Source organism: Nematolebias whitei, chromosome 15, assembly GCF_014905685.2.
Source record: "Nematolebias whitei isolate Nwh7 chromosome 15, NemWhi1, whole genome shotgun sequence".
Classification (NCBI taxonomy): domain Eukaryota; kingdom Metazoa; phylum Chordata; class Actinopteri; order Cyprinodontiformes; family Rivulidae; genus Nematolebias; species Nematolebias whitei.
In genome coordinates, this window is record NC_056512.1 from 30729497 (window position 1) to 30745527 (window position 16031).

Genomic DNA, 16031 nt, shown 5'->3' on the forward strand with positions numbered 1-16031 from the left:
ATTTTTTCATCTTTAATTCTTGGATTTTTATCTGAACTTATCAAAACTTGTGAGATTTAATTATAATTGTTCAACAAAATCTCCCTTAAACTGTCATAGCATGATTTGATGTTTACCTTTATCTCCAAATACCATTTTCTCTAATTGTTGGAACAGAAAGTCTGACACATCTGGTTTCCACATCTGTTGAAATTGTTCCCATAACAAGCTGAAACTTCTGTCTGAAGTCTCGGATGCTGCTTTTCTCCTTTCCAGCCGCCGTTCGATGGCGAGGACGAGGATGAGCTCTTCCAGTCCATCATGGAGCACAATGTGTCCTACCCCAAGTCCATGTCCAAAGAAGCTGTGTCCATCTGCAAGGGGGTGAGTGGTGTTCAAATCCAGCAGTAAAAATGAAGGAAACCATTGTCTTCATTGAATGTGTCATCATCAGAAATGTGATTTTACAGCAGATCTGGTACCGTCCCACAGCAGAAAGGGCTGTGTTGTCTGCTTTCACTAGTTCGGACCTGCAAGAGTGAGCGGCTACTCTTTTACAGTTTATTTTTAATCTAAGGGTAAAATACATTTATTTAAGATGGGTAATTATTGCTAAATTTTGTTAAATGGAAAAATACCTATTGTCCCAAAAAATAAAAACTGTTTCTTGTCTCAAAAATCAGTCTTGGTCATAAAAAAATTTATCAGTTGACTTCTACACAAGCGCTTTGTCACATTTTGTGAACATTTTGAATAAAGTAGATGCAATTTCCTGCATTTTGTTGCATTTTAACGGGTTAAGCAGGTGAAGATTCTCAGTCATCCAGGACATGATAAATTCAAACACGTTCAATACAAAAACAACTGGACTTTATTTGTAACAGAAGATGTTTTGCTTCCCATCCGAGGAGCTTTTTCAATTCAAAGAACAGTGAAGGGTTCAGGTTATAAGGCTGAGATAAATTAGATAGATTTGTCAAGCTCCATATGTATGCATATCTTATAACCTGAACCCCACAATACTTACTTGAAGGGTCAGCTTGTGTGTAATGAAGAAGTCTCAAGTGGCTGTTGTGTTTAAATTAGTGTTTATGTAATTGTTTTCAGTTTACATATCTGAAATAAATTTTATTTGTTCAAGGCGGTCATATTTGTTCATAACTTTATTATTAGCAAGCCTGAGAGTTATCAGATCATAGCCAGATCCAAGCAAACAGTTACTGGAACGCACCTTGTCAAAATAAGAGAGTTCCTGGATCCTGGGTCAAATTAAGCACTGGTCATCAAGCACTGGAGACACACATTCATACTCTCTGCTGAAAACAAAAATAACCTCCGGTTCTCCCGTCTCATCTCAGGTATTTCGTTTATTAAACGCAGACTCGGAAATGTCTGAACTAAGTATTCGTGACTCGATTCTTCTTGCACTTTGTTAAACTCAGACAGGCAGATTGCAAATCGAATGTTTCAAGCAGCAGTAAAGCAGGACGTCTCTGTCTTTATTCCATTTTCTTAGTGAAAAAAACTTTAAATTATATGTTCCAGGTTTATTAAGCAGGACTTAAGGTATACGTGTGTGAGATAAATACAGATATTCTTTGAAACTGTCGGTGTTCAAACCAACATTTTATTGAAATAATCTCTTGCTGGAAAAAGAACATTTGTGTAATTGTTAGAACACGAAGGTATCAATTCAATGTTGTAAAAACTGGTCAAAAAAATTTACAAACTCTTTCAAACGGCACCATTTGATAAAGTTCAGGATAACCTTGTTTTATATTTGATGTCATAGTTCCCAATGAGAACCTTTAATAACCAAACTACAGACGCATAACGTTTAGTGACTGGAAGCTGCCATTATGTAAATGGGCTTTTTTTGTTCCCACAACTGATGAGTCTTTGAAAATCTTTGCATTATACCTTTAACTAAAACTTGATTTTTATTTAGAGAAACTCTTGGGATCTGTGTTTATTTTAGTTACTATTTGTTGTTTTTTGGAGTTGTTATCCATATTTTCCCTGTTTATGTTTTATTTTCTCCATGTCTTTGGTTCTTTGTGTTTTACCTGACATCAGTTTGGTTCTCCTCAGTCAGTTTTTAATGATCTAGCCCCGCCCACTCCACCTGATCCTTGTTGTTTCTCCCCAGTTGTTTTGTCATTCTCCCTCGTTAGTGTTCAATTCAATTCAGTTCAGTTTATTTATATAGTGCCAAGTCACAACAGAAGTCGTCTCAGGGCACTGAACAGAAACATTCCTATAAAAATAACAAGATAACATTATTTATCTGCAGAGAAGGCTGCTTTGAATTTAACTTCATCACAGAACTCTCATCTTGAGCAAACATGAAGGCGACAGTGGAAAGAAAAACTACCTCATGAAGAAGAAACCTTTAGTAGAACCAGGCTCAGGACAAGCGGCCATCTGCTTCGACCGGCTGGGTTTGGTAGGAACAGATACACAATGGCAGGTCAAGAATCACGTTAATATAGAAATAGTATCAAATGAAAACTATTCAATTTTAACAATTCATTTAAGGAAATGAGGTCAATTTGTCTTCCAGTAGTCTAAGCTTACGTCAGCATAATAAGCCAACCCTAACTATAGGATTAATCAAAGAAAGTCTTAAGCCCAGTGTTAGAACTGGACAATGTGTCAGTCTTATGGACAGAAACTGGAAGTTGGTTCCACAAGAGAGGAGCTTGATAACTGAAAGATCTTCGTCCCATTCTGTTTTTGGAAACTCTAGGAACCACAAGTAAGCCTGCAGTCTGAGAGTGAGGTGCTCTGTTAGAAAAATATGGAACAAGATCTTGAATATAAGATGGAGCTAGGTTGTTGAGGGCTTTGTAGGTCAGAAGTAAGATTTTGAATTTAATTCTGGATTTGACAGGGAATCAATGGAGAGAAGCTAAAACTGGAGAGATATGATTTCTCCCAGTGACTCCAGTTAAGACTCTGGCAGCAGCATTTTGGATTAACTGAAGACTTTTATCTTTAAATCTTTAGACTTTTAGCGTTCATTTATTTTCTTTGTTTCTGCTCTCCTCAGTCTCGCATTGAACATCATTTTGACGTCATCTCAGCCCTCCTCGAGCTTTAAATAAAACAGTTTGTTCTTGAGATCTGTATTCTGTGTCCTAAACTTCTGCTAAATTTGATAGAAAAAGTCAAAAAGTGTAGTTATCCTTATGCTTGACTCATCAGAGTGCCAAGATGTGCAGTCTGTTTTTACGGACTAAAAAGTTCACCTGAAAATGTTAAGTTGATATTGTGTATGTTCGTCCATTTTCGGCAAAAGCATTATCGCCCACCTTTCCCCTTTCAGCAGCGAGTAATAATTATAATGTGCAGCCCTAAATTGTATCTTGACAGTCCAAAACTTTTACATTTAGCTGCAGAAAATCTTTTTATTTTCTCTTTCTTTACTCTGGAAGTTTTTGTTGCTTTCGTAAAACAGCTCTCAATTTAGCGATCACATGTTCATCTCACATCTGACACCACTGTTCTGTTCACCATCACAGTGAAGCGCTGTCGTGATTTTCATGATTATGATTATTAACAGACAAGGAAATGAGCCTTCAGAGCCAATTTTCAAACTGGAGAGAAGGTTATATTAAGATTCAGGCTCAGTCTGATGCAAACTTTTATTAACTGCCCTGACGTCCGAGGCTGGCTTCCTGCCACACAAAATATAATTCAGAGATTACACTCATGTTATTGTTTGTTTCACTTTTTATTCACAAAGAATGGCTTGAAGAGAGAGAGATTATTGAATTGGAAAGGGATATTTCAAATAGTGTTTGGAGGTCATTTACTCTGTGCACAAAGTTGCTGGAAAAATGTTTTAATTCAAGAAATGAGCTAAATTAACCTCAGAAATGTGTGTTTTCTGCAACAACAACAAAAATCCTGTGTGAATACTAAGTGCTGGATGACTAAAGAAATGTGTAAAATCATTAATTGTTTTACTGAACTGTGAAAATTAAAACATGAAGAACAGAAGCTAAATTTGCCAAACCATAGCTAAAAGCTAAAATGTGCAAAACAGTAGCTTAAAGCTTAATGGAGCGAAAATGTAGCTAAAATGGTAACTGGACTGTACTTATATAGTGCTTTTCTATCTTATCAAGATATTCAAAATGCTTTACACTACAATCTGTGTCCTCATTTACCCATTCATACAGCGCTCTACTAGATCTATACAAAGATCAGCGCTTTATCACATTCATACACCGATGGGACACACATCAGAGGCAATGAGGGCTTCAGTGTCTTGCCCAGGGACACTTCAGCATGTGACTGCTGGTGGAATCGAACCCCCAACTCTCCCATTGGAGGACGATTGCTCTAACCACTCAGCCACAGCTGCCCCACAAAGCCAAATGGAGCATAAAAAGACCAAAAGAAATGTACTTTTGAAGGAATTGAAGAGATTTGAATGTATTTCTATAAAGTATTTGTAAAAAGTTTAAAAGACACAAATACTTAAAGTCCTTGCACACTGTTCCAGATCCAGCCAAATGTTTAGTATATGAATGGGTAAAATAGAACAAAGTATTTAGAAGTTTGATTTAAAAAAAACAAGAAAGACAAAATAAAGTAGAAATCAATCGAGTCATTCCATGTCATCTACCTCAGCTTTACCCATCTCTTATTTTTAAAATACCAAACCGTGTCACATTTGTTTCTCTTTTTTTGTTTGGCTTCAGCTGATGACGAAGCACCCGTCTAAGCGTCTCGGCTGCAACCCTGAGGGAGAGCGGGACATCAGAGAGCAGGCCTTCTTCAGACGCATCGACTGGGAGCGTCTGGCCAACCGAGAGATCCAGCCCCCGTTTAAACCCAAAGTGGTGAGTCAAACGTGGAAATGTCAGTCTGTTCGTAATAACCTGCCCTTTGGTAAGAATCACTCTGAACAGCAGCTAAAAGACTTCTCCCCTTTATTCTCAAAATAAGGATTTTCTTCCTGTGACTTTTTGTTTAGTCTTCACTGACATTTTGAGATCCAACTCCTCCACTTGAGATGATACGTGGGTTTTGTGCTGTCTATAAAATGGTCATCCTCAGTTTTTTTGTTTGTTTGTTTTTTTTTTTAGCTTTTTTTGTACTGTAATTGAATCCTACCAACACCTAATGAGGCTTTTTCACAAAACCAAACCATGATTGAACCACCTCCATGCTTCACCTATGAAATAAATATGTAATTTCAATAAGATTCAGTTTTTTTTCCAAACATGTCTTTGGTCATCATGACTAATATTTCTCTCTGATTTCTGTCTAACTATCCTTTAACTGCAGAACCTTCATAGTCCTCTTAGACCGTAGGTTCATGTCTGCAGCTGCTTTTAGGAGCTTTTTTATTGCATTACAAGCTGAAGAATCAGCTGTGTGAAAACATTTTACAATCTTCGTATAAGTGTTTGCCATTTTATGGAATGAATTACTAATAATTTCAAAGTGCTATGCAGCTGCTTAAACAAGTCCAAAGATACCTGGATTTGGCCCAAGAGGTAGGAATATTTCTAAATATAGCAAGCGTGCATCATCCGGCCCTTTTAAACAAAAAGTTTAAGGTCAGAAATGTAAAATTTTGGGGGAACTTGAAACTTTGTTATATCTCAGCAGAAAGAACTATTAAATGTTAGAATAATGTGTCTACCTTTGTGTTTTCTTCTTTTCACATTTCTGTTTGGGTTTTTCAGGTATGTATAAAATGTGTTTTGTATCATTTTATATCCTTGCTGAATAATTCAAAGAACTCCTTAGAGTTCCCAGGAGTGGACGCATGAATAGCCATGAATGTTTGAGTTCACACTCATCTCCAGCGAGTGTAATGTTTTTTCTGCACTCAGCAGAGCCGAAGGATGAATCCCAGCTGCAGATGTCTGCAGACATGCCCACTCCCAAAATATATAAATCTCCTCCTGTCGCCACAAACGCTTCTTTTCTGTTTGGTGACCTCTGCATCCTTCATCCCCTCTGTGCCCAAATTGCCTGAAACGTTGTCACCAAGGGATAAAAATAGCTTTGCAAGAGCAGGGTTTCATTTTATTTGCACACAAGAATAAATGCTGCCTTGCATAGCGTATGCACCATTCATTCATTCAACCTTTATTTAAACAGATAAATCACATTGAGCCTCGAAGACTCATTTCCAAGTAAGACCTGTTTGGACAGACAATAAAAAGTGGTGAAAAATAACACATAGGGTTTGGAGACCAAAAAATTCCTAACATGCTCTTAATCTTTGGTTGAAGGTTAACAGCATGATAATGAAAAACAAAATCTTGCACATGAGCACATAATGACACCGATAATCGGGGGGGGGGGGGGGGGGCGCGAAAAACGGAGGTGAGCATGTCCAGAGACAACATGCAGAGGCACTGCAGAGTTCAGATAAAATCACTCAGTTCAAATAGTTTTCTCTGGAGAGACACACTCGAGGGGTGGGGGGGGGTATCAAGGATGACCAAGGATGAATCCAAAGAGTCCTAAAATGATGACAGAATGTTTATTCAACTGGGCTCCTCTGAAAAGTCCATGGAATTCCTCAGTAGGATGGGAGGGAGGGGCAGAGCATCAGATTTACAAAACTTCCAAGCGATTTAAGATAAGATGGCCTGTCATCTACATATCTGAAACAGTGTCTCGATGCTGTCCCCTTAAATGAATCCAGGGCTCCCTGTTCCATGTCTTCCGTGTAGAGAATGGCCACAGTCTGTGACACTGGAGATCCTATGGCACAACCATGCTTCTATCTGTAAAGGCTATTACTGAACTTGAAATAAGTTGTGGAAAGACAAAGGTCCAGCAGGGTACAGATCTGGTATGGTGTGAGACTGGTCCTGTTGTTAAGGTCAATACCTTATTGAAGATGTTTCCTGGTGGTTTCTATTGCCACTGGTGTGGGTATACAAGTGAAAAGTGAAGTGACATCAAAAGATTTTTAATTTTGTTTCTAAAGTCCATGGAGCTCTCTGTGTGATGTGGTGTGTTTTCAACAAGAGGAGCTTAAATACCAGCAAGATGTTTTGCAATGTCACTGAGTTTATGCTGCTGACAATGGGTCTGAGTGGTGTTTCTATTTTGTGGGTTTTGGGTAGTCATATAAGTATGGAATGGCTTCCCCTGGATACAATCTGTGGTAAAATTAATATACGTATGGGCTGGTTGGGTCCCACTTCAAGATTTCATATGTAGTATTGTTACTCGGTAGTGTTGATATTTTGGCCTGGTAATTAGAATGTTGAGGACAGCTGTGCATCTACCTTTGTCAGCTGGTGAGTGGCAATGCTTTGGTCCAGGCTAATTGATGTTACCGCCTTTCTTTCTCATGTGAGATTTCAAGAAGGTGGCTTGACACTAGAGAGGGTTGCTGTTATCTTCATCCTGAGCTGTTCTGCCTCTGTTTCAGTCCAGTTGTTGTTCCTGATGGCGGATTCAGTGGCAGTGATATGTTCCACAATGGGTACTTTCTGTGAGGAAATGTCAAAGTTCACTTCTGATCTAATTACAGCTTCTGCCTGGCTAACCATTGACATTTTTCTACGCCCCTTCTGAAACTGTTCTCAAGCTTTCTAAAAATGGAAAAGCCTTTCATCACAAGCCCACAAACTTGTGATAACACATCAAAATAACCTCCTCTGTCTAACATCCTTCTCATCTCTTTCAGTGTGGAAAAGGAGCAGAAAACTTTGACAAGTTTTTCACGCGCACCCAGCCCGTGTTGACCCCTCCGGACCAGCTAGTCATTGCCAACATCGATCAGAGCGAGTTTGCCGGCTTTTCCTACATCAACCCTCAGTTCTCCCATCCGTCCTTGCACAGCGTGGTATGAGTAAGGAAACAGCGAGAGAATCTAGCAAACATCCTGCTGTCAAGAGACTTCTGTATTCCTCTAGCTTTTGTGTCTTAACACTTAACCAATTCTTGTGCACAGAAACAACAGAGCAGAAAGAAGAAAAAAGGTTAAGAATGTTGCGATGGGGAAACACAACAGAACACAGCACTGATATTCACAGAATCTCACGTTGTTTCATAGTCTGAATCTGTATTTCCAAACACACCTGTAGCTTCCTACAAATCTACAGTGGCTATCTTGTGAAAGAATATGTCTCAGTATTGGTTACTAGCTCTTTTGGTGTTAAACAATGTAATCCCAGGTTTGTTCCTCGTCTTGCAACAAGCTGCAATGCACAAAAAGAATGAATATTTTTCTGTGCTTTACACCTGTATGTTTCTATACTTAAACAAAGGTGATATGTTGTTATGAGTGCCAACGTTGCGATGAAAAAATGCATTTCTACTGCAGTTTTTAATGTCCCTGCAATGTTTTTTCCTTCTGGCCCTTCTTGATGGTGTTAAAGCACTAAACACCCTTAAACTTGTTTTGTTTGTATTTGTTGTTTCGTGTAACTACGGTATAACCAAGTCATAATGAAGAAGCAGATGCAAGCTGTGTTGCTGTTGCAGGCTGCTCGGGTTTTTTCAGTGTGTGCAGATGTTTCCTGCAGGGAAGAAGTCAGAAAAGTGTGAATGAACACCAGATGGTGTTTTGAAGTATTAAGAGACTATTTTCATATGCACAAAGCAGATCTCTGTTGCATGCTTGTTTTCTGACTCTGTATGAGCTGTAGAGTTTAGGATGCAGTCTGGTATCATTGTAAAGTTTAGTATCACAATATGAATTATGTCAATATATGTGTTCCATGTTGATTCTGAAGAAGAAGAAAAAAGTTTTGTTCTTGTTTTATGTTTTATTGAAACTTTTTGTTCAGAGATGTCTCAAATATTTGTTTTTTTTATGTAAATACGATTCAAAAGGATAAGTTACTTGCAGATTTTATACCACAAATTGAATGTGCTTTTACTACCTTAGACAGTTTGAACCTTTCTATGTTTTGATTAGACCTAAAACAATATATATATATATATATATATATATATATATATATATATATATATATATATATATATATAATTTACAAAGTTTTGCTGATATTTGGTAGCTTTGGTATCAGCAAGCCCTGTTCTAAATGTATCAGATATTCAGTATCCAGTGTTTTTTTACTACTCTGTGTCATATAGAGAATATGCAGCACTTGTTATACGTGGAGCAGCCGAATGCCCTCTTGCCTTGGCCATGTCAGGGTCGACTCACGGTGAATTCCAAACTGAGTTAACGGTACGAGGATTCTGGAGCACCCTGTGGCCGAAACGTGTCCTGTCTTTATTATATATAGCGTGCATGTGTGAGGCAAAGCCTGATCCCAGCATGAAAAACACTCCTGCATGTAACAGAGATCCTTGCTGCAGAGAGTAGTTTCAGGCTGAATGAGAAAACCAACCAGCATTGTGCATTTTCTGATCACATCTTTCTATGCTCACTGTCATGTAGCCCAAACTTTAAAGAGCTAAATTTAAAAAGACAAATGTGTAAATTAATTAATTTGTTCATCTGTGCTAAACACTGTTTTCTAGCCCCACGTTGGGTGCCATAATTTTTTTTTTTAATTTGAACACGGGTGCCTCAATACAGAGGTGATCCAGCACTAATTACTAACAAGAAATTGTTGGCTTTGAGATTCAGTTAGCCTGCTTTAAACCAGTGGAAAAAAGTCTTTAATGTTTTTTTTTTGTTAGGTATATTCAATATGTCTATTTTAACTTATTTTTTGTACATTCAAACCATAACAATTTACAATAACAAAGACCCAAATTTTGATTTAGAAGATTATCTTGTGTGATTCTTTCTCTTTAAGTTTGATTTTAACTAATGTTGCACCTGTTGTACATCTGGACCAACATACAATCTTCAAACTGAATGTTTACATGTCTCACATTGAGAACCCACATAGAAAAACAAAACAATAAAAATTTTAAAACTGTTATTAAGATAATCAAATGTCAGGGTATAAAACCACTGCAGGCTACAATTAGCGCTACAGGGTTGTGTGTATGTGTTTCTTTTACTGCCCCTGCTTTGTTAACCTGAACCTTCTGGTTCCTCTGTTCATTGTGTGATGGCGATTACAGTGTTTAAATAAAGTATGATGTATTTACAGCAAAATATGACACTCCTTACTTTTAATCACAGGGTTGTTTGTTTATATTTTAAATTTTCTTTTAATGCTCCAAGTGGCAGAAAAGGAGGTGGCACTGCTTCAATATCTAATAATTTACTGGCTGTTAAAGAGATTTCATTTGACCAGTACCCGTATTTTGAGCATCATGCCTTTGTTTTTAGCAGCTGCCAATATTTTGTGTTACTGTTTACAGACCACCCAGACATGTTTTTGATTTTATGACTGCGTTTTCAGAGTTTTTATGTTTTATTCATGCTAAGTATAATAAGATTATTGTGACTGGTGATTTTAATCTACATGTTGATAATCCATCAGATTCTTTGTCTGAACAGTTTTTAGAAACTCTAAACTGTATGGATTTTATTCAGCACGTCAAGCAGCCGACTCACAACAGGGGACACACCCTTGACCTTGTTATTACCTATGGCTTGGCCTCTGGTGTGTCCTCTGTTGTTGACCAGGCTGTGTCTGACCACTACTGTGTGTTTTTTATGTCACTGATTTGATTCAGCGGAAAGCCACGGTCCGAACTGTCAGGAGGCGCCATCTTACCCCTGAGTTGATTGATAATTTTATTAGAGATTTTAAACAAAATTCCCCTGTTATTTTAACTGCTTCCTGTGATTCAATGGTCAGTCAATTTTTTTAACAAACTAAAAACAAACCTGGATCATGTAGCTCCACTATTTTCAAAACAAGTTTTTATTAAACGAGTATGCCCATGGAAAACGGAAGACATAAAGAAACTCAAAAGAAATTGCAGGAAATCAGGGAGGAAATGGAGGAAAAACAAATTGACAATCGACTGCCAAATATTGCGTGAACAGCTTAATATCTACAATTCTGCTGTCAGAAATTCAAGAAATGCATATTTTGCCAAAATAATTAACAATCACAAAAATAATCCCAAAGTTTTGTTTTCCACCATTGATAATCTGATTAACCCTGACTTTACTGCTTCTTCAAATACTCCAACTAACTCTCTTTGTGAGCAGTTTGCAAAACACTTTAGAGGTAAGATAGAGTAAATTAGATCTAACATTTAATTTGATCAAAATACTGGTTTGAAATCTATTGAATACTTGTTTTTACCTGAGCAAACACTAGACGAGTTTGCTGTGGTTGATGCAGAGATGCTCGGCAGAGTTTTCTCACAAGTCAAACCAACCACCTGCCTCTTAGACCCAATTCCCTCATCACTTTTTCCTTCATTTTATAGATTCTTTGAAAATGAAATTTTAAACATTGTAAACTGCTCTCTTCAGATGGGTGTCTTCCCCGTTGCCTTTAAAATGGCTGTGGTGAAGCCCCTTCTGAAGAAAAGTAATCTAGATCCTAGTGTTTTTAATAATTACAGACCTGTATCCAACTTATCATTCTTAAGTAAAATCTAAGAAAAGCTTGTTTTTATTCAATTAAATAATTTTTAAATTATGCTGGTATTTTAGAAAAGTATCAATCTGGTTTTAGGATGAACCACAGTACAGAGACAGCCCTATTAAAAATTGTGAATGATTTAATGTGTAATCTGGATTCACACAAGCTCTCAGTTCTTGTTCTATTGGATCTGAGTGCAGCCTTTGACACAGTAGATCATCAAATTCTTTTAAATAGATTACAACACCTGGTCAGTCTTTCTGGTACTGTTCTTCTGTGGTTCAGCTCCTATCTCACAGATAGAACCTTTATGGTAAGTACAGATACATGCACCTCGTAGATCCATGAAGCCAACTATGGCGTCCCCCAAGGCTCTATTTTAGGCCCCCTACTTTTTAATTTGTACATGTTGCCACTTGGTGGAGTCATCAGGAGCCATGGGATAAGTTTCCACAGTTATGTTGATGACACACAGCTATACATCTCATTATCTCATGATGACCCCCAGCCAATCACTGCACTTTTTAATTGCATTTCAGACATAAAGTCCTGGTTGGCACAGACCTTTCTCCAGCTAAACCAGGACAAAACAGAAGTTTTAATCATTAGACCGGAGGTTCAAAAAGAAAATACAATTCAGAAATTACAATCTCTGTCTTTAAAACCTTCCAAAAAAGTAAGAAGCCTGGGGGTTCTTTTTGACTCAGAGCTTACTTTTATTCCACATATCAAACATATAGTCAAAACAGGATTTTACCATCTAAAAAATATTGCCAGAGTCCGCCCTCTTCTCTCTTTCTCTAATACTGAGACTTTGATGCACGCTTTTATTTCTAGCCGTTTAGACTACTGTAATGCACTGCTTTCTGGTCTCCCTAAGAAAAATGTATCCAGCTTTCAGCTGTTACAAAACTCTGCTGCTCGTGTGCTAACCAAGACCAGAAGGCAGGCTCATATTACACCTGTTTTAAAATCATTGCATTGGCTCCCTGTGCACCTCAGGGTTGATTTTAAGATTCTTTTAATGGTTTTTAAATGTCTCAATGGTCTCGCACCATCTTATCTTGCAGAGCTGCTATTACCCTGTGAACCCCCGCGGACACTTAAGGTCCTCTTGCACTGGACTACTAACAGTTACAATAGTCAGAACTCACACTTACGGTGAGGCTTCTTTCCAGTACTATGGCCCCCGTCTATGGAATAGTCTGCCAGAGAATCTGAGGGCCGCAGAGAATGTTGTTGTTTTTAAGAGCAGGCTCAAGACCCATCTTTTTAACTGCATTTCCTGAACTGGTTCATTTCTGTTCAGTCTATACATTTTCCATACAATTTTATTTTATTTTATTTTGTGTGTGTGTGTTGTTTGCTTTTATTTTGTGGGTTTATTGTTTATAATTCTGCACAGCACTTTGAGCTGCTTTTAGTATGAAGGGTGCTTTATAAATAAAATTGATTGATTGATTGATTGATTGATATATATGCTGTAGAATTGTACAACAAATCATATGATTTGGTTAAAAGTCACTTTTAGATCAAATGTATCAAACATTCATTTGACATCTACATTTTAAATCACTTGTGCCATCTATTGTACAAGACTCTGTAAAATTTTAAAACTGAGTTTTTCTGCTGCATTTGAACTACCCGTCCACATGCAAATAAACTTTCGGTGACTAAAAACAAAAACACATTCCAAAGGACATGTAAATTGCAAACTTTACCACACCGCTGACATTTTGACTTCTTCCTTTCTGCCGTGATCAGATCAGGTAGGCACATGTGACGTCATCACGTTGTGCTGGCGCTGCAGGCATCCTTGTCACTGGGTTATCATGCAAAAACACTGTCTTTTATATCGGTGAGTTATTTTGATGGAATGGCCGATCTAATATCGGCCGATACCATGCCGATAATATTGCGCATCATCCCTAATATGTATATATATATATATATATATATATATATATATATATATATATATATTCACTTCATTTTAATTGGGGGCAAACATCACATCATATAACCTGTCTCAGATTAGGGTGCATTCACACCAGCCCTGTTTAGTCCACTTTAATCGAACTCCAGCTCGTTTTCCTAGAAAGTCCGGTTCGTTTAGGGAGGTGTGAACGTGCCATCGAACTCTGTCACAGAACAAAAAGGCGAACTCTGGCCCGGGCTAAAACCTAGGTCTCGGTCCGGTAGAAGCGAACTCCAGCGCGGTTCGAGTACAGTGTGAATGCAAACAGACCGGGCCCCGCTCCGCAGGACAAAGAAACACGCATTTCTCTGACCTTATATGGAGCCGTCAGCTGCCTTGTGTGGAAAAACAATATTCTCCATGGTCTTCTGTCTCATCTTCTGCTCATGCTAAGTCCATTTTTGGAAAATGACAAAATATAACTCCTAAAACTGCAAAAACTTGATGCCACTTCGTTTTTGTTTATATTTACAAAAGAAGAAGAAGAAGTGTCGTCAGAGGTTTTTGTGTTGTTTCTTTCAGTAGTTCTTGGTGCAGCGCCCCCACAGGCGAGCGGGGGAACAGGTTGGGTCAACAGGTTGACTCGACTGCGCAGTGCATTGTGAATGCAAACGCACCAGCTCAAATGTAAACAAAAGGTCATGAATATTGGTCACAAACCGAACCGAGTCTACCGGACTATCTGGTGTGAAAACGACCTAAGAGTTAAGATGAGTTTTGCTTTTCTCCATGGGTCCACGTATGCCTACGTATTTGACTGTGGTTTTGACCGGAATATTGTAACTAACTGATTGATTGAATTGAATAAATAGTTCATTTCATTTATTGCGATTTAATTTGAGTCCAGACGCTTTAGAGAAAAAAAATCTATTGAATCACTCAAAAATATTGCTGTGTCATCAGCCAGCTGGCTGATTGATAATGGTTTACTAATATTAGATTTTAAAAATTTCTTTGTTTGAAGAGAATAGAGAGCAGCTCTGCTGCTGCAATGAATAGTAGAGGTGAGATAGGACACCCATGCCCTTATCTATTGAAAAGCTTGGGAGTGTACCTTGTGGTAGCAAATCTGAACTGTTAGGATCCTTATAAATTAATTTAACCTTGCCTCTCGCACAGTGATAGCTGGATATGGGCACCAGTGACCCCCGTGACCTGAAAAGGAAGAAACGGGCAAAAGATAATGGATGGATGGATGGATATTTTAAAAAAAGTTTGCCAAATCCACAAAGGTCGAAGGTCTGAAAGATCAAGTGGTGTTCAATCATGTCAAAGGCTTTAAAGAAGTCAAAGAAAAGGATAAAACCATATCTTCTATTGGGTGGATGTAATTAAGTACATCAAATATGTGTCTTATATTGTTGTGTATCGAGCATCCTTGAATAAAGCCTCATTGTGTGTCTGAAATAATATCAGTAATACCACTTTTTAATCTATTTGCCTATAGGTGAGAATTTTGTAATTGTTCAATAACATTATAGGAAGGAGGTTGTCAATTATTTTTTGGTTGTACGTATCAGAATAGATTTTAAAATTCTCCTGTTGACCTTTAAATGCATAAATGGCGTTGCACTGTCAGCTCTGACTTGCTTTAACCATATGCTCCTTGGGTGCTGAGGTCATCTGATCAGCTGCTTTTGGTAGCACCAAAAACCAGAGATCAGGCTTTTTCAGTTGCAGCCGGCCATAAACTTTGGAACAATCGGCCACTCAACATTAGACAGGCCACGTCACTTACAGTTTTTAATTCACTTTGTATCTTTTTTATTATTATTCACTTTGTATCTGTTTTACCTTGTAAGTTTTGCGCATACAGACCTCACGTTTAGTCTTTCTGACATGCTGCTCTTATTCCAGTTCTACTCTTAAACAGTTAGCGTCGCTGTGGAGTAAATAATACAACTGCACAGCTGAAAAACGCCAGAAGAAGAGTCACCGGAAGTACCTCTTTTACACTAACGAAGATTAAAAAAAAATTTAAAAAAAGGTGAGGTGTTGTGGTGTACTTTTAAAGGACGGGTTAATTTGCTGTAACATTTGAAGAAATTTCATCTTCTTGAATTCGGTTCATCTGTACCGGTTCGTTATCTATTATTTTAAAGGAACTTTAGCTAACAGAGATGAGGAGAGAGAACGAGAGGAAGTGGCTGCTGAAGAAATGTTGGAGTTTCTAGAAACAACAGTCGCAGATTATAAAGAGGAACGATGTCGTTAAAGGACAAACTCCAAAACAAGAAAACCCAAGATGCTGTTTTCAACCCAAAAGTTCTACTTCACAGATTAGGTTTGTATCTAAACATTTCTGCTTTTCAGTGTGATGATTTTAGTTGCAGTTTGAAAGTCCGTCCCCGCTATGGATTTCCGTCATTTGGGGGGTGGGAGGCACAGTTCTTCGTGAAATGTCACAAAGTTTGTTTTGGACTTAAGGACTTTTTGGACTTTTTCTATTTTTGAATATTAAAAAAAATCCCCCTAAAATTAATACATTAATCCCTCGTTTATCGCGGGGACCCGTACCCTGAAGCCCCGCGATAAGTGAAAAACCGTGAAGTAGGAATAGTAGGACAAGTAGTAAGTTTTACACATACATATATATATATATATATATA

The 16031-nt window shown here is 37.8% G+C and overlaps 2 protein-coding genes across 2 annotated transcripts in view; both read left to right on the forward strand.

Moving 5' to 3' along the window:
• The window catches only part of LOC119421632 (protein kinase C alpha type), a 42167-nt gene extending 34348 nt beyond the window's left edge, over positions 1–7819 (forward strand). Inside the window, exons 12-14 of the mRNA XM_037688981.1 lie at positions 256–363; positions 4692–4832; positions 7655–7819. Coding sequence (XP_037544909.1) covers positions 256–363; positions 4692–4832; positions 7655–7819 — 414 coding nt within the window. The remainder of the gene's footprint in view (positions 1–255; positions 364–4691; positions 4833–7654) is intronic.
• A 7481-nt stretch (positions 7820–15300) lies between these two features.
• Positions 15301–16031, forward strand: part of LOC119421152 — a 19087-nt gene continuing 18356 nt past the window's right edge. Inside the window, exons 1-2 of the mRNA XM_037688541.1 lie at positions 15301–15409; positions 15525–15706. Of these exons, the coding sequence (XP_037544469.1) occupies positions 15628–15706 (79 nt within the window). The 5' untranslated portion in view covers positions 15301–15409; positions 15525–15627. The remainder of the gene's footprint in view (positions 15410–15524; positions 15707–16031) is intronic.